The sequence below is a fragment of the Aulonocara stuartgranti genome (assembly GCF_965226115.1).
Source record: "Aulonocara stuartgranti genome assembly, chromosome: 7".
Lineage (NCBI taxonomy): Eukaryota > Metazoa > Chordata > Actinopteri > Cichliformes > Cichlidae > Aulonocara > Aulonocara stuartgranti.
Window position 1 is genome coordinate 28,501,904 of NC_138945.1, and position 19,808 is coordinate 28,521,711.

Consider the following 19,808-nt stretch of genomic DNA (forward strand, 5'->3'; position numbering starts at 1 on the left):
TTTAAAGCAATCCACAGTAAAATTGTAACTGGTTTGATAAGATGATAATTTTCGGACAAACTGTCTAACACGAAGGGATCTTGATAATTACCGAGATTCAATCTTAGATTGGTGTCCCAGGGGAAAAGTTTAAGTACAGATGGTTCACTGGCTGAATAATCTGTATCAAATTCTTGGCATCACGTCACTCAGACATGCTGTTTGCTTTCATTGTAGCTTAAATCCCCCGCTGCTTCAGATGGAGCAAAGGCGTTACATGGTTGTTACACAAACAAGGAGAGAGACCTTGCAGAGCTGTTACACAAACAACACAGAAAAGGAGCCAAAACTGAATTCTCATGTGTACTGATTCTCTGCAAGGGATCTGAGGACAAGGTGATCAGCACCACGGACAGCAGTCCAGAGGGGGAAGTATGCAGGAAACACTGAAAATTGTACGAAAACACTTGGAAATCCCAGTGAAGTCTAGTGCATGAGTGAAAATGTAGCATTTCATAATTGCATAATAACTGTAATGTTTTTCTTACAGAAAATTCTACTGGACATTTCAACAACATTTGCTTGGCTAGTTTGTTGGTTGGTTTATCTTTTTGGACAGTTGGGCTTTTTTATGGACAGTATAGGAGAAATAAAAGGTTGCATGTATGATGTTGTCGGGTCGGTCCTTTTAATGTTAACATAAAAAAATAAACCGCAGCCATATAGCTTTTGTAAAACCTAATTGATATTCCTAATAATATCACAGCTCCTGGCTGTGAGAGAGATGCCTTTCAGCTTTGTTAAGACGGACTAAGTTTTACTCCATCGTTCTCCTCGTCACTGTGTATAATTATGACACTTCTGATGCGATGAATGCCTATTTTTAGAGCCAGAAGCGATCCTGACAACAATGTCTAAAGGAACTCAGACAGAATCACAGAGAGTGCTTTCAAACTCATCATCATTCAGCTCTCTGAGGAATAAAGCAAATCAGCTCTCATGCACACCCACGTTTACACATTTTCAGGAGGAGGGGAAAAGGAAGGGAATAACAAAGAAACAGATACACTGCGAGACTTCTTTTGAAAAAACTATGCCAATAGCACTGGTTCCAGCATATTCAGGTCTGACAACAAACCTTCACATTTTCACCCACAATGTCTATTTCTATTATATTACATCTTATTTTAAAAGATGTGTGTTTAAAAAAATCCAGGTGAAGTTATTTATTTTCATCCCTGAGGGCTCACTTAACACTCACTTAAATTTTTTTAATATATATATATATATATATATAGATACTCTGCTATGTCTAGGTATCCACAGGAAGCTGCAGCGTGGAGTGGGATCCAGCCCTCGTTATCAGGCTGGTTGATGCAGGCTCCATGCTCCACCAGGAAAGTCACCATGTCGACATTGTCATCTATGCATGTGTGACTCGGCTTTTTAGAAAATAATCATGAGTGGGTTTTAATGTTTGTTGGCGCAAAACACCAGCTACTGGTAGACAGAACAGTCAGCCGAGACTGCAAGACCAGACTGACCAACCTGTGCACTGCCTGGATTGATTACAAGAAGGCCTATGACTCAATGCCCCACAGCTGGATACTGGAATGCCTAGAATTGTACAAGATCAATGGGACCCTAAGAGCCTTCATCAGGAACTCAATGGGGATGTGGCGCACAACACTAGAGGCCAACTCCAAGCCCATAGCACAAGTCACCATCAAGTGCGGGATCTACCAAGGAGATGCTCTGTCCCCACTGCTGTTCTGCATAGGCCTGAACCCCCTCAGTGAGATCATTAACAAGACTGGCTACGGATACCGACTACGGAACGGAGCAGTTGTCAGCCACCTCCTGCACATGGATGACATCAAGCTGTATGCCAAGAGTGAACGAGACATCGATTCACTGATCCACACTACCAGGCTATACAGCAATGACATTGGAATGTCGTTCGGACTGGAGAAGTGTAGTCGGATGGTAACAAAGAGAGGGAAGGTAGTCAGAACTGAGGGGATTGAACTACCAGAAGGCAACATTGCAGACATAGAGGACAGTTACAAGTACCTGGGGATCCCGCAGGCGAATGGGAACCATGAAGAGGCCGCTAGAAAGGCTGCAACCACCAAGTACCTGCAGAGGGTCAGGCAAGTCCTGAGGAGTCAGCTGAATGGTAAGAACAAGATCCGGGCCATCAACACGTACGCCCTGCCCGTGATCAGGTACCCTGCTGGGGTAATAGGCTGGCCAAAGGAGGAGATAGAAGCCACTGACATAAAGACAAGAAAGCTCCTTACCATACATGGAGGGTTTCACCCCAAGTCCAACACCCTGAGGCTGTACGCTAAGCGGAAGGAAGGGGGCCGGGGACTGGTGAGTGTCAGCACCACAGTCCAGGATGAGTCAACGAACATCCAAGAATACATTGGGAAGATGGCCCCAACTGACCGAGTGCTCAGTGAATACCTCAGGCAGCAGAAACCCAAGAAAGAGGAGGGAGACGAGGAACCATCATGGAAGGACAGGGCCCTGCACGGTATGTACCACCGGCAGATAGAGGAGGTGGCTGATATCCAGAAATCCTACCAGTGGCTGGACAAAGCTGGACTGAAAGACAGCACAGAGGCACTAATCATGGCAGCACAAGAACAAGCTCTGAGCACAAGATCCATAGAGGCTGGGGTCTATCACACCAGGCAAGACCCCAGGTGCAGGCTGTGTAAAGATGCCCCAGAGACAATCCAGCACATAACAGCAGGGTGCAAGATGCTAGCAGGCAAGGCATACATGGAACGCCATAACCAAGTGGCCGGCATAGTGTACAGGAACATCTGTGCCGAGTATAACCTGGAAGTCCCGAGGTCAAAATGGGAGATGCCCCCAAGGGTGGTGGAGAATGACCGAGCTAAGATCCTGTGGGACTTCCAGATACAGACGGACAAAATGGTGGTGGCTAACCAACCGGACATAGTGGTGGTAGACAAACAGAAGAAGACGGCCGTAGTGATCGATGTAGCGGTTCCGAATGACAGCAATATCAGGAAGAAGGAACACGAGAAGCTGGAGAAATACCAAGGGCTCAGAGAAGAGCTCGAGAGGATGTGGAGGGTGAAGGTAACGGTGGTCCCCGTGGTAATCGGAGCACTAGGTGCGGTGACTCCCAAGCTAGGCGAGTGGCTCCAGCAGATCCCGGGAATAACATCGGAGATCTCTGTCCAGAAGAGCGCAGTCCTGGGAACAGCTAAGATACTGCGCAGGACCCTCAAGCTCCCAGGCCTCTGGTAGAGGACCCGAGCTTGAAGGATAAACCGCCCGCAGGGGCGTGCTGGGTGTTTTTATATATATATATATATATATATATATATATATATATATTAAAAGGAATCCTGCTGGTTGCAGATGGGCATAATTAATAATAAAAAAAGGAAATTACTATACAAAAGAGTGAGAAAGGATTCACTAAGGTTTTAAAATTAAAATATTTAATGGCAGTTTAATTCTTTCTCTCTGTGGGTGTCTCTATCTTATTCATACATTCTCTCACTCTCTCTCTCTCTCTCTCTCTCTCTCTCTCACACACACACACACACACACACACATACACAGACACACACACAGAGAGAGAGAGAGAGAGAGAGAGAGAGAGAGAGAGAGAGAGAGAGAGAGAGAGAGAGAGTAGTCATAATCCTTTTAGTATCCACACAGCTGGGACTGTGAACTGCCCAGTCAACACAACTGTCCTTTTAAACCTAACTGAAGAAGTATCAATCATTAAAAAAGCTACAAAACAAAGAGAATGAAAAACAGAGGTATGGAGAACATGTGCCAGAAATGGAGAGACTGAAAAACAAAGAGATTAGTATTGAGAAGGAAAGTGAAGAACAAAAACAGGAAGACAGCAGATGGTGTCAGGAATCATTCTGTGTGTAACGGCTGCCAAAACAAAGCACAGCTTGATATTCCTTAAACTATCTGACTCGACTCTTCTCTGCTTACACCGATCAGCCACAATATTAAAACCAGCACATCCAAGATGGCTCTATCCGCATCTATCCTCTATCTATCTGTTAATGCTCAGGAAAGAAAATTTAAAGAAACTTTGAGCATCTACAATACCACAGCATGCTATCTCCCAAAGGACATTGTTTGACACGATCGAAATCTCCAGAACAGCTCCTATAATACACCTCACGGTGAGAGTGTTTTGCCAACTCCTGCTTGTAAGGTCAAGACTGAGCTTTTGGTCTCAAATTCAAGCTGTGTGTATAAAATGTAACTGTGAAATTTGTCACTCTTTCTGCTATCGCTTTACAACCGACAGTAATAAGCGGCTGTTAATCCGCTCGCTAAAACCTTTAAAGTTTTATCCTTTATCTTGCACTTTTGGCTTTTCATTTCTATTTATTTTGCAGTCGCATGCATAATAATCATTTCAACAGTTCAACTTGACAGAGGAACCACTGCAGAGGATAAGGAATGCGTTCTCTCTCTGTTTTGAAATTCATGAAATGTGTCAGGAGCTAACAATGCACATTTGCATAACTCTCCATTTATGTTTTTCTATCTGCATATTAGATGAGCACAGAACCATCATGACTCCGTATCTGTGTGAATTGTGCCTGTTTGAAGTCTTTGAATCTGAAGAGATGTAAACCAAGAACATCTGCTGTTCTGCAAACCTGTTTATGTAAAAACCTACGTATAGAAAAGAGCCTATGGAGATTGATAATCTTTTCCCCCGTTACATGTTCTAAACATGCGTAGATTCATCAGTCAGTATGTAGATAGCATGTTTCCTCCACCATGACCTACTTTCTGCAATCTGGCCCTTTCCCCCCCCCAATCTAATCTAAAGCCAATAAACCATGTTGTTATTTTCTCACAGCTCTTGACTTTATTGTACTTTTTTTTCTATGTAATTATCTGCTTTTTCTTTTTTCATTTTACCTTTCCTTTTGCCACTTCCTTTGGTAAGTCATCTACTTCCTGAACTCATGCCAGGATGCTCCCCCTGCTCTTTGAACTCCCAGTGTCATGGTTTATGAACACACACACAACACGCAGAAAATTGCACTGCTCAACCTTGAGTGTCCTTTTTCCACAGGCAACTGCAAGGATGCGACACAGAAAGAGTGCCCGAGGGAGATGGGGGAGGTGCAAATCATCAATTATTTATGGCTGAAATCTAATAAGAGGCCGGGGTTTGGACGGGCAGTGCGTATATTGACAGACAGACAGAAGTCCTATTTGATGCAACTTCACAATAACGCTATCCCCTGAAAAACAAAGAAAAACAAAAGAAGAGAACACTAAAGAAACGATCGTGAGTTTCTCTATTTCTCTTCCATGCTGTTAAACCGCGTTTGGATTTAATAGTGAAACTGAGCTTTAAAAAACTTCGATTTAATCTCGCATTCTCTCCTAATTGATTAAGATCAATATTTTTAATTCCTTCATATCTACTGTGTTCTATATATATATCCTTTTATGATATCCTTTCCCACAGTTCAATGTGAAAAAAATATGGTTCGAGTCACTCAAACTGTGTTCAGTTGGTTAGTTCAGATTTCACCACGAGCAGATGTAAGGCCTGAAAGCTGTACACACACATTCATAAACACACACCTGTGATCTGTGTGCACAACACAGGGGGAAAGACTCTCTGAGACCCACTGTTTGTTTGTTAAGAATTCCACTGTCTGCATTTGCATACTTATTTGATTTGTGGGTTGAGTTGTGCAGCTCCTCATTAAGAATATTTTCATGTCTGCTCATGTGTAAACGTGCTGACAGCTCAAGTGGAGTTCATACAAAGCAAACTAAATGGATCCTTTTTCTCTGAAGCACCAATAAATATTCTTGTAATTGGCTCTCCAAAGAGTATTTTCTTTTTGTTCTGCTGTCCTGTCTCTGTTATTGTATCAGGTTTTAGCTTAATGGTACCGAATTATACGAATATCTACTCATGGCTTTTTCGGTTGCTTTCCTCGCTCAATTCTCTAAAGACTATTTAAGTTGTCAAAGTAACATGAAATCTTCACAATATTTTTCCTTTTACTTGTGCACACCAGAAAGAGCATTTCTTAGCCTTCGTTAGCATTGTTAGGCAAATGTTTTAGCACATTCAGGCATACAACTGAAAAGAACTGCGTACAATTTCAAATGCCTTTGTGATGAAAATAGATCGTGTTTCTACCAAATGTGCTTGTATTCTTTTACTGTGTTAGTCACCACATGCAGGAAAAAACATTTAATTGCCGAGCACAGGGGTGTAAATCAGTAATATGAGTACAGGAAAGCACATTTATAGTTTTTCTCAACTGCTTTGGCAGATTTCTCACAACATTTTTTGAGGTTCTCAGTGCTGAAGCTACAGCTTCAAAAATAGCTCCTACATGCAGAAAAACCCTACTTGTTGCAGTTTTTTTCTCAGTTACTCAATTCTCAAATGACAGCTGAGGTTTTTAAAAGAGCATTCAAAATATTGTGAGGGTTTCTTTGTGTGTGTGTATATGATTTGGAAATGTTCATTATCTGCATTTAGAACAATTATCAATCGTATATGTCTTTTTAAATACAGATGTAGTGGGTTATTTATGGCCTGTTGCAGGTTATCTATCTGAATATCTTGAAAGCTGAGAATTAAAAAAGAAAAGATCCAAGAAATGTGCCAAACGGAGGAAAAAACGGTGTCACTAAACGGGCAAGAGACCAAAGATGCGCCAGAAATGTATCATAGTGTAATTTTTGGTGCTTTTTTTGTTAATTCAAGTTACATTGAAAAAAAAAATTACATTCCACCTGCCCCAAGTGGAGGAGTTCAAGTATCTCGGGGTCTTGTTCGCGAGTGATGGGAGAAGGGAGCCAAAGATCGACAGACGGATTCATCGTGGTGAAGAGGGAGCTGAGTGTAAAAGCGAAGCTCTCAATTTACCGGTTGATCTACGTCCCTACCCTCACCTATGGCCACGAGCTGTGGGTAATGACCGAAAGAACGAGATCACGGATACAAGCGGCGGATATGAGCTTCCTCTGAAGGGCGGCTGGCCTCTCCCTTAGAGATAGGGTAAGAAGTTCAGCCACCCGGGAGGGGCTCAGAGTAGAGCAGCTGCTGCTCCACATCGAAAGGAGCCAGTTGAGGTGGTTCGGGCATCTGACAAGGATGCCTCCTGGGCGCCTCCTGGGTGAGGTGTTCCGGGCATGTCCCACCGTGAGGAGGCCCCGGGGCAGACCCAGGACACGATGGAGAGATTATATCTCTCGGCTGGCCTGGGAACGCCTTGGTATTCCCCCGGATAAGCTGGAGGAGGTGGCTGGGGAGAAGGAGGTCTGGGCTTCTCTGCTTAGGCTGCTGCCCCGGATAAAGCGGAAGAAGATGGATGGATGGAAGTTACATTGGCACACTAGGCATCCAAAATTCTTTGGAAGTAAAAGCATAACATTTCGTGCTGATTACTTCCATAAAAGAAGGTAAGTTATACCTTCAGGCTTTTTGTGACTTCTCATGAGCGGAGGGTGATTCGCCAACCATCAGTCATCTTAGTATTAATACAATCAATGCAAAGAACATCAAAGTAAGTTCAAACACTCAAACCCCTGGAATGTTTTCCATTAACACCTGATTCAAAAACAGCTTCTCTATTGGTCTGATATAAGTTATAAGTTGTATGTGTACCCATGAAAAGAAGAAAGCTGGTGATATCAATGATGTTTCAAGATTCCAAGAAACTTATTCAAGTTCAAAGTTTATAAAAGACAGAGTAGTCACAGTGATGTAGGTTGATTCCGATGATTGGGAATTTGAGGATTTTTTAAACTCTGCATCGACCATTCATTATTACAATAAAAGCATGAACGCACTGGCTCTAACGCATAATGAAGTCTACTATTTCAGCATTAAAATAGCTTTTGTTCACCGTGGTAGTGTATTTGTTGCTGTATTCACTGAAGCCCTCTGTGACCTTCCGAATTATGGAAATAACAGCAGGACTTGTGAGAGAAAGAAGCTGACGAAGCTGTTTGGCTGCTCTGTTCCTCACAGAGGCACGAGGCCTGGGCCGGGTCTCAAGCAGACAATATCAACTTTGAGAGTTTGGGAATTGCAGGCTCTTTTGGTGTGCGTGAATGCATAAACATAACAGTGAAGAATGGGGTCCTATATCAGAAGCTCTCACATTATGACTTTTATTGCAGTATCAGCTTGCTAACAGGGAGCAGCATTTGTTTCAATATAATATTAGTAATGCTTTAAATCACAGCTGGTAGGTAGAATGGTGCGGGTCTAACCTATGTGTATGCTAATGTGGCAGGCATCCTTACTCTATTCTTCTTAGGCTCCTAAAGGTCTACTGTTACACTACCTGCATGCTAATCTAAGAATTCATTCACGTTGTGCTTTGTGGGGCTTCCAGTTCAATACTGTCTGAGGCTGCTGGGTGACCGGGTCACACTGAGCTAAAGCGAGGATGTCATTTTTTCATTAACATTTTAGGTTAACTCACACTTTCAATGGTATAAAGGAACTTTATGTATAATGTATATCTGCAATCACTGGACAGTTTGTTAATTACACCTTGCTAGTAACAGGCTGGACTAACTATCATCTTCAGTGCTTACTTAATTCTTCATGGAACAGCTTCAATCCAGCACTGGAAACATTTCTCAGCCATGTTGCCAGACCAGCATCATGCAGTTGCTGCAAATTTCTCAGCTGCACATCTATGATGCAAAATTTCTCATTCCACATACAATATCGTGGAGGTCATTTGTGTACAGTGAAGTCCCTCTTCATTGTACTTAAATGGGCATTTAGAGATCACTGTAGGATGGTGCTTTATCCTGCTGAAAGAAGCCATCAGAAGATGTGTACACTGGGATGATTAAGGAATTGACATCATCTGCAACAATAATTAGATGGGCTTTGGCATTAAAATTATGCTCAGTTGATTTTACGGAACTCAGAGTGTGCCAAGAAAATCCCCACACCATTACACCATCAGCAACAGTCTAAACTATTGATATGAGGCAGGATAGATTGAATATATTCTTTGATGTTGTTTGAGCCAAATTCTGACCCTAACATCTGAATATTGCAGAAGAAATTGAGACTCAGAAGACCAGGCAATGGACTGGAAAACCAGTCCTCAATTGTCCAATTTTAGCAAGCATGTGCAAGCAGTAGCCTCAGTTTTGTGTTCTTAGCTGACAGGAGTGGCACTAGGTGTGCCCTTCTGCTGCTGCGTTTCATCTGCATAAAGGTGCAACGTGTTGTGCATTCAGAGATCCTCTTCTGCATACCTTGGTTGGAACAAGTGGTTATTTTAGTTGCTGTTTCAGTTGACTTGCTATCAACTCAAAGTCTGGCCATTCTCCTCTGATCTTGTGTATTTGAATATACACCGGGTGTAGTTGTATTTATGAATTAAGATTTGCAAGAAACTAAATGAAAATGTTAAATAGTTTACATTCAAATTATTTACTCATTACAGAAAACTGTTAAATCTATTATGGATCACAAAAATGCTTCGAAAAGCCCTTAAAATGATCATTTCAGGGGGGGAAAGAAACTAGACTTACAAGGAACTCTATTCTGTGATGAGCTGCACACTTATTTGCATTTCACTTAATACTTTTTTAAATTATGCTTTCATAATAAATTGACACTTTGTTCAACATTAGTTTTTAATATCTACCATTTGAGCCTTTAGAACAGTCAGTGGAGTCATGGTGATTGTCTAAAATAAAAGGAGCCTGGATTTATGTAAAAGATGTAAATCCACTCAGCTTCAATAGGCAATAAAAATGAAGTGTTTTTTAAAACATTGTGGAACCTCAGCCAACAAAATGCTTAAAAGGATGAGAAAGCTTAGATATTCTATGTCAGTGAGACCATCTTAAAGCTTATAAGATTTCTCACTTTTTTCTCCACTATCAGGCATTATATATGTTTTTATGTGTGTTTCAGTTCAAGCCGCCCAGTTGAAGGCCTTCTTGGTTGCACAATCAAGCCGATGAATCTTAAACCCAGTCACCCCTGTTGTGCCAGCAACAAAATTATCTTCTCCTCAGTGGCCTGTCCTTTCTCTGTGTCACCTTACAATATAATGTGCAAACAAATGATAAAAAGAACTATAGTGTCTGGGTGGTAATAGCTGTGAATAAAGTAACTGTCCATGAAACTGGTAAACATCAGAGGGAGTTCTTTGGTTTGGTGAGCTCAGTAGATGCATGTCCTACAAGCTGTGATGGAAAATTGTGATAAGATACAAGTTCCTGTAATCAGCTGCATGCTGTCTAGAAACGCATACTTGGTAAAAAAAGGACTTACGATAATCACAGACGAACAGGTCTGTCTTGTCTTTCTTTTGACTGCTACTAAACATGATTTGCTGCTAGAAAGAAGAGAACAGATCCTGACCTTTCTGTGTGTGTGAATAGGATTTGCTGATAGTTACAATACGTGACAGCGTTTGAGCCTGCAGCATTATGGAGGATCAGTAAAACATATGTATAGCAGGTTCAATCATGCAAAGACACACATTCGCACAGGGATACACCGCAAAGCACAGATGTGGTCTATTGGTTTCTTTTAGATTTCAAGTTTTCATTGGTAATTACGTAAGTTGTATCTCTGACTTACTAAAAGACAAAAAAAGATTAACTTTATTTTCTTGTTTTTTTAAAGAAGCGTGGTGAAGTGTCAGAAAAAAATTAAACGACAGGAACACTAAGCATCAACATGTACTGTAAAATATAACTTATGTAGTAGCGGTAGTAGTGTGCAAAGTCATCCAGATTTCCCACATTGTTACAAACTTGTATCGTTCATTTAGAAGCGTTATATCAGTTATTTTGGCCAAAGACAGTGTTATGCTTCGGTTGGCACTGAGACACCATTAACATGAGCTAGAGGTGATTAATCACATCTGGCCAGCACCCATCTTCAGACTGTTTGTTAAACTCATCTCCACAAAACCACCTTATGCAAGGAGCAGGGAGTTAGCAATACAGCTGATTTCTTGTTACAGTTCATGAAAAACATGAGACTGAAGTCAGGCAACATGTCAGGCTTTATGTGCCAATACATCAGTTGTATTTACAGTAATAAACTGCTTATGAAGATTACAGTATGACCACTGGAAAGCATAACGCAAGAAAACATCTGGCAGTATTATTTGGTAAACAAATAAACAGTGATGAACCGTTTTTGTATATTACAATAGGCACACTGTAAAACTCCCTGCATATCTGTAACGTATTACAGATATGCAGATAGATTGCTAACACTCTAACACATACAACTACCAATACAACTAATAAAGGGGTAGCTGGAATGACCATTCACTCTCAAGTAATGTGAAGTGTGAAGAACATGTAGGCAGATGAAGTTAAATAACAATTTGCTATTTATTGACTGATGACGAGTCCAAAATGAAAGAAAATCCTCAAAAAGGAAAACAAAAACTAAAAGGCAGAAGTCCGGCCAAACACAGGAGGAACACACAAACAGTCTGACAAGGACAAAGGGGGAAGCAGGACTATTTATATTTATTTACACTAGGCTGATTAGGGATAAACAGGATATAACAAGGCACAAGTGAACACAATTAACTACGGCTGAAAGTAATCAGAGAGTCAGGTGAAGGAAGACAGGAAGCCAAACTGTCACAGGATACAAAAAAACAACCTTAAAAGTCAGATAGAAAATAACCACAGAGTACTGAATAATAACTATTAATAAAAAATTCAAAGCAGAAAACAAGGGAACATAAAATACATCTTTGGAGCTACATGCACGTTTTCAAACAGTTTGCTCAAAACCCACCAGCTTTGATGATATACAGCTCACATAGTTATAATACTCACATAGTTTCACAGTAGTCCAACACTCTACTGCAGTACAGCACTTGAGTGAATCTACTGAAGCGAAAATACTTCATACATACTCACTTGCTAATCAGTATGCTAGCAAACAGCTAGCATGTGTGAAACTAAATCATTTTCGATAAATACAATGTAGTACATCTTGGGCATATTTCATGTACTCGTGTACTCAGTTACTCCATTACAGAATCTATTATTAAATCTTTGTTTCATGATACATTACCTGACACATATGCACTCATAAGAAATTTGCTTTCGATGCTGTGCATTTAATCTCCACTAAGATCTTGCCATCATTCTAACAGATCACAGGAGAGCTCTGGTGTTTGGTTTCATAGAAAATGCTTGCTGATCCTTCACTTCTGGTCCCACATTCATCCATTTTGCCCATCCAGCCTTTTTTGTCTACTCCCCTTTTGCCCCCACCACACATTTGAACGATCATGTTGAAATCAGACTTGGTAGGGGTGCCATGGTCTGGGTGAATGGCTGTATTTTTCCATGCTGTCTCTGTGCTCCCACCTCTGGGCGGAGCCCTCATATACACACCTGCCATACCCACCTGTTAGTGATCTGCCAGTTTGTCTGCTAACCCTACGTTAGTAACAGGCTACCTTTGTGTGTCACGCTCAGGCTTAACTTACCTTGTGCTCACAGTAGCTCCTTGGATTCACCATACATATTGCCTGCAGTTTCTTACCCACCTGGATGCTGGTCATCACTTTGGAAAACCTCTAGCTGGTTCATGTTCACTGGCTCACAATTCCTCACCTGCCTGTCCTCCTGCCTACTATGGTTCAGGATCAGTGGATCAGTCAGGTTGGACTCACTACTCTCACCCATCTTACAGGACGTTCACCCGGCCAACACTACTCCCCCCAGAGCAACTACCCTCCTGCATCCCACGTAAGCCCCACAAATCCAGATCATTCTCATCCCCACTAGAACTTCACTTCCCAGTGTCCCAACTAACAACTCTCTCCCTCTGTTTCAGGACCTTCACACACTCGTGTTATTGTTACTCTTGTGTTTCAGAATAAAAGTTTGTGTCAAATCCAATTGCTTTTGTCTGCGAGTGAATCTGCGTTTGGGCACACATTTGCGTACTGGCTTCCAGGGCCACCTTGACAGTGGGCACCTGGCTGTATGAGTAATGGTCTCTTTTTTTTTTCATCAGTTTTCTCCTGTTCTGTGACTTTATTGGTTTGATTCTCAATGATTCACAAAGTTTGCTTGATTGATGTGCTTAACTGCTGAAGCTTGTCAGTGATGTAAGAATGTCACACTCCTGTTACAAGTACACCCTTACTGCTTCCAAAGGAAGTAAGAGAGTAAGCAGGAGCCAGGGGCTGCAAATCTAATGCACTTAATTATCAGTAAGCGTGAGCGGCTCGAAAAGCAAAAGTTTTGGCTGTTTGCTGATCTGTAGAATTTGGGTTTGTGTTAAGACAATACCAAGGAAAAATGACATGAGCAATGTCCTCAGCAATGTAAGTCTGGACTGTTTTATAAGATCATGAGCTTCTCTGTATACCAAAGTATTCTAGAGTCAAATGTGAAGCTGTTAAAGCTTTGGTCATGCAGCAGGATAGCTGAACTGATACAACATAGTGAAAAAGCGTGGGCCAAAAATTCCTTAGACTGATAAAGTCATACAGAAAATGATTACTTCAAGTTATTGCTGCTGAAGATGGTTGCACAAGCCGCTGAAGCATGGGTGTGTACTTGGAATACTGCTTCTGTTCTTCGGCATAACTATTGGCAGATTATATTTTGTTAAACAAATAATGACACAGCATAATATTTCACGTTGTTGTTCATCTCAGGTTGTAATTAAATCGTTTTAGAGTCTGCTAAGGACCAGATTTTATTGTATTTTATACATACATAAAACCACAGAACTGGAAAAAAGATGTATGGTATTTTTTATCTGTCTTTGACTGTAAAGAAATGTTATTCTCCATCATTATTCTTACTTAATTTCCCAAAGTCTCTCTGTCTGTTGTTTCTCACACTTTTGAAATCTTCCAGTCTCACTCTTGAGGAATATTAGTATGTGTTATGTCACAGCTAAAACACCCCACAGCCTCTAATACCGAGCAATTTGGCTCCCTCTTCCCTCAAACCTTCTCCTTTATATCAATTGTTGTTTATTGCACTGCGACAACAGTCTTACAAGACAAACCAATGTGAGTACTCAGTGACTGATTGACTGGCCCTACACAGCAGAATGAATGGGAGAAAGAGAGGAGGGGAAATAATTGAGTCAGACTCCAAAACAAAATCAGGATGATTTGAAGGTTTGCACATTGAATTTTCTATGGATTCTGAGGCAACACAAATATAAATACTTCTGCTGTGCAGTTTAGTGCAAATTTTATTATGCTAGATGTGTATTTTTGCATATAAAGAAAAGAAAATATGCAAAGCTGTCAGGGTGAGTATCAATAACCATTACTAAAACATCACATTCAAAGGACACACATGAAAGCAAACAGCCATGCGCGCGCGCACACACACACACACACACACACACACACACACACACACACACACACACACACACACACACACACACAACCTCCATTTGAGCATAATGAGCAAGCACAAACAAGTTGTTGGCTGTCCTGTTAGTCTCTCGCTTCACACTCCATCAGTGCTTCACTTCACTGTGCCAAAAATAACCAGACATGATCTTTAGGCTGTAAGCTGAGTGACAAATATACCGTTGAGGATGGGAGAAAGGTTTTTAGCAAATTTTATTCTCCTTCCTTGTAGGACAGAGGGAGTGAACATGATAAAGGAGAACAAATGGGACCACAAATATCCAAAATTAAAAGAAACCATTTTCACAACAGATTTTGACTTCAATGACATCAATAAGTGCAGCTTCGCTTCAGTAATTGAATGGAGCAATAGCAAATGCTATTTGGTTTTCCTGCAATAACAAGTCACTGTTTCTGAAGTTAAAAAAAACAGAAAAGCTGCATACAGTTTGCTTATTTGGAAATAATACAGAAACAAAAGAGTACTGGTGGTAGTGGCTCTATCCCGATTTAAGATGCAAAGATATTTTTCAAATAAAAGAAAAGACCTCTCGGGAGAAAACCCATGGAGAATTTGATCTTGCTCTTGGGTTCACTGTGAGTTCAGCATGAGAGCTTTGTGTTTAGGCAGTTTAATTTGCACATGTGCCATACCTTTTTTGTGTTTGATATAAAAGCTCCAATTTACAGTAAGAAGGACTCACTGCTCTACACAAATCCAGCTATTAAAAAAAGATTTCTGGAATCAGAACGTGACTTTTTCTTTTAATATTCTACTATGTTACATTGTAGCTACTTGGGCTCCATGTGTGGACAAAAAGCAAGTCCCCATGAGATAAGTCTTCACATTTTAGGGTAAAGTCCTGGTTTAAGGTTAGGCTTTAGGGTGAGACCAAAAGAAATACATATAGGAAAAACATCTGTCTGTGCTGTGGTTTGGTGAACGGTTGCAGGGTGTTGCAGAATTTCTCTGAAATTCACACAGGGAGAGGTTAGGATTCTGGGTATTTGTGTGCATACTTGTGTATTTTCCTTTGAGAGGTTTAAAAATTAGATTTGTGATAATGAGAATACTTCCACAGCCTTCAAAAGATTTGCACATTTCAGGCAAGAATTATGTTAAGAAGAGGAAAAAAGAGCGATTTATACTAAGAGCGATACTTGCGATACTTGGCAGTACGGTGGCACGGTGGTTAGCACTGCTGCCGCACAGCAAGAAGGTCCTGAGTTCAATTCCAACATCAGGCCGGGGTCTTTCTGTGTGGAGTTTGCATGTTCTCCCCGTGTTTGCGTGGGTTCCCTCCGGGTACTCTGGCTTCCTCCCACCGTCCAAAGACACGCAGCTTGTGGGGATAGGTTAATTGGATAATCCAAGTTGCCACTAGGTGTGCGATTGAATGTGAGTGCGAATGGTTGTCTGTCCCTGTGTGTTGGCCCTGTGACAGACTGGCGACCTGTCCAGGGTGTACCTCGCCTCTCGCCCTATGACAGCTGGGATAGGCTCCAGCACCCCCCGTGACCCTGAAAAGGATAAGCGGAAGCGAATGGATGGATGGATATGCTAAGATTATTTGAAAGAAATTCCCAAATGTATGTCTATTCTTCAAAACATGCGCAAATTTTCTTTATAGTTTCTCATCTTTTAGTCTGCATGCATTTAAACCATAAGTCCATGGGAATATGAAAATTATTAGTATATAGTATGGGCTCATAATAATACAGAATCTATTGTATATTTAGGACAGAAAACTAAGATGTGTAAAGAAAAATCGCTGAGACAAAACAGCATTAACACCTTTGAAACGTGATCCCACTTGCAGTTTATTTCAGTGTCAAGGTGCCCTAACAGCAAGAGCTCCAAAGGCTTTAGGCTCCAAGAAAAAGCTGTAGGTAAAAGCTTAGTAGAGAGACAGTAATTCAGAAATATGATCTCAGGTTCATCCATGAAATGATTTATTATAAAAGTAATGAGAAAAATCACAAATCCTAAAACCACCAGCCTATTTAAGTGGATTGCAAAGGCTGTAGTTTGCTACCTTCTGTACAATTTAGACTCTATGAATGTAACTTTGATTTATGATAGTAAGTAGACCATTAAAGTAACCCAACTGCAATGATATGAAAGCAGGTAAGATAGTTCAATACATGGTTATTTCATTGTATGAAATTATTACAAGTATGAAATTGTTCATTGTTGTACTGAAAACAAATTAAGTAATGACTTAAAAACTTTAAATGTTTATCTTATTTCAAGTACATAAAATGCCATAAATGCCTACATATTTTCACCAGGACTTACAGTGTTTCCAGTACAGATCCCTGTTCATAGGAGTGCAGTTTTATGATGTGGGTTTTAGGATATAAAGACATTTTGAGACTGGTATTGTTTAAATAGAGTGGCTCATCTCAAAATTTTAGGATAGTTGAAAATGAGCCTGTTATATAGTTACCAACATGTTTCCACATGGCTAGGCCACTCCATGACCTTAATGTGTTTCTTCTTTTTTTAGCCGCTTCTTTGATGCCATGTCGATATGTTTTGGGTTATTGTCAGCCACAACGCTGAGAACAACCCGGTGCTCTCAGCGTTATGGCTGAAGGAAGATTTTATCGTCCGAGATTTTATGGTATGTGGCACCATCCATTGGCTACACAATGTGGTGAAGTCATCCTGCACTCTTAGCAGAAAAGGTTAATGTTTCCACCTCCATGCTTGACTTTACAGATGGTGTTCTTTGGGTCTTGGTCAGCATTTCTCTTCCTCCAAACACAGCGGGTCAAGTCGACGCCAAAGAGCTGGACTATTGTTTCCATCTGAGCACAGCACTTTCTCCCAAACCTCATGAAGATGTTCACTGGCAAAGTGAGTAAGTTAGGCCCGTCTCACCCCATGTGACAAGTTCTCACATGGTGCTCAAGACACTGGCACAGCCAACATGTGGGAGTGAGAAATCTGGTTAGATTGTAGGGGATCAAATACTTATTTCACTCAATGACATGAGTGAAATGTCACTGAAATGCCACTGAGTTACAAAGTTTTAAAGTTGTGAAATTAATTTACAACTTTTATGTAGTGTGTTTCTTTCTGGATTATTGGTTAATATTTTGCCTCTCTCCAATAAAATGAAACCACCATAAATAGTGGAGAGTGTTTATTTCTTTGTAAGAGATTACAAATTCAGCAGAGGATCAAGTAATTATTTCCAACCCTCTACGTGTAATCTACAGGGTGGGCCATTTATATGCATACACCGTAATAAAATGGGAATGGTTGGTGATATTAAAGTCCTGTTTGTGGCACATTAGTATATGTGAGGGGGCAAACTCCTCAAGATGGGTGGTGACCATGGTGGCCATTTAGAAGTCGGCCATCTTGGATACAACTTTTGTTTTTTCAATAGGAAGAGGGCCATGTGACACATCAAACTTATTGGTAATGTCACAAGCAAAACAACGGTGTGCTTGGTTTCAACGTAACTTTATTCTTCCGTGAGTTATTCACAAGTTTCTCTTTGTTCACAGCCATTGACATGTCGAAGAGGTTAACACGTGAGGAGCGGATCGAAATTGTGTTGATATCTGGTGAACGCAGTAACCGGGTCATTGCAGCAGATTTCAATGCAAGACACCCTACGAGACCACCCGTCTCCCATGCTACAGTTAGCAAACTGCTTGCTACGTTTCGTGAAACTGGTTCAGTGTTGGATTTGCCAAAATGTGGACGCAAGAAAACTGTCACTGATGAAGAAACATCAGTGGCTGTCCTAGCTTCATTCAGCAAGAGCCCACAGCGTAGCAAGAACCTACAGCGTAGCACTCGCCGCATGTCACTGGAGAGTGCCATTAGTCGAACATCCCTTCGGCGGATATTAGCTCCTCACAAATGGCACCCTTACAAACTCCAGCTACTGCAGCATCTCAGCGAGGATGACCCAGATCGGCGCACAGAATTTGCAGAATGGGCAAAACAAAAATTGGAACAGGACCCTCAGTTCACACAGAAGATTTTGTTCAGTGATGAGGCAAACTTTTATGTGAAGTTAACTAACAAAACCACCACTATTGGTCTGACACTTACCCACATTGGATGGATCCCTCCAAGACTGCTGGACCAACAAAAGTGATGGTTTGGTGTGGTATATGGGGTACAACGATAGTGGGTCCATTCTTCATCAATGGAAACCTCAAGACCACTGGATATTTGAAATTGCTACATGATGATGTGTTTCCCTCTTTATGCACTGAAGCTGGCTCGTTCCCTGAGTTTTTCCAGCAAGATGGCGCACCACCACATTATGGGTGCCAGGTCCGATCAGTGTGTGAAGAGTAGGAGAAGCGGGTTGCATTGACAATCCAACACAATGGGCAGCACATTGAACACATTTTATAAGTGGTGAGAAACTTGTAAATAACTCGTGAAAAAATAAAGTTACGTTGAAACCAAGCACACCATTGTTTTTCTTGTGACATTACCAATAAGTTTGATGTGTCACATGGCCCTCTTCCTATTGAAAAAACAAAAGTTGTATCCAAGATGGCCGACTTCTAAATGGCCACCATGGTCACCACCCATCTTGAGGAGTTTGCCCCCTCACATATACTAATGTGCCACAAACAGGACTTTAATATCACCAACCATTCCCATGTTATTACAGTGTATCCATATAAATGGCCCACCCTGTATTTCAGTTATTAAAACACTGAATTATTGTTTAAGTATTTCACTTTTAATACCGTGTGCATAATTCTCCAATTTCTCCACTTTTTGTTTTGCACATTGCAATAATCTTGAAAAATGATGGATTTATAGAGGTCAGGGGAATATGTGATTGATTGATCTTCACAATGGAAATAGCCAGTATTAAGTGCTTCTGGCTTCCTCCTAGCCCTTGGTATTGAGATAAATAATTCCATACCAGACCTACATACTATATATGATTTGGATTTATGTCACAGTGCCTTTTTTTTTTTCAAAACAAATATGTCTGAATGTAAATCCCTTGAATGAGTCTCACTTCCTCCTCTGCAGATGGCTGACCTCACCTTTGAAAATTCTATTGGAGGAACTCTCATCCTTCCATTGGCTCCCAACCCAATTAGTGAGAGTGCATTGATTTTAGTCAGTTATGCGAGTTGTCCCTTGTGACCTCCCATTCATTCAGGCTAAAAATCAATAAAAATGATAATTGATTGTTATAATGGGGATAAATTTAGTTGTGGCTTTCATGAGTTACAAAAACAAGAGCAAGCATTGTGAAAAACAGTCACTGATGTTACATCCCCTTTCATTTTTTACCCATTATGATATTTCTATCTTTACTCTGAGGTTTTCTATCTGGTTTTAAATAACAAATACACGCAGATTTAAACCATTCATGACTGAAGGGAATAACA

The 19,808-nt window shown here is 40.9% G+C and overlaps 1 protein-coding gene across 1 annotated transcript; it reads left to right on the forward strand.

The window, feature by feature from the left end:
- The first annotated feature begins 2,300 nt into the window (after nt 1–2,300).
- On the forward strand, nt 2,301–3,304 carry LOC309709753 (uncharacterized protein). The gene is made up of 2 exons (XM_082538572.1): nt 2,301–2,387; nt 2,419–3,304. Exon 2 carries the CDS (start codon nt 2,419–2,421, stop codon nt 3,268–3,270), a length of 852 nt encoding a protein of 283 aa, XP_082394698.1. The 5' UTR covers nt 2,301–2,387; the 3' UTR covers nt 3,271–3,304.
- The last annotated feature ends 16,504 nt before the right edge of the window (nt 3,305–19,808 follow it).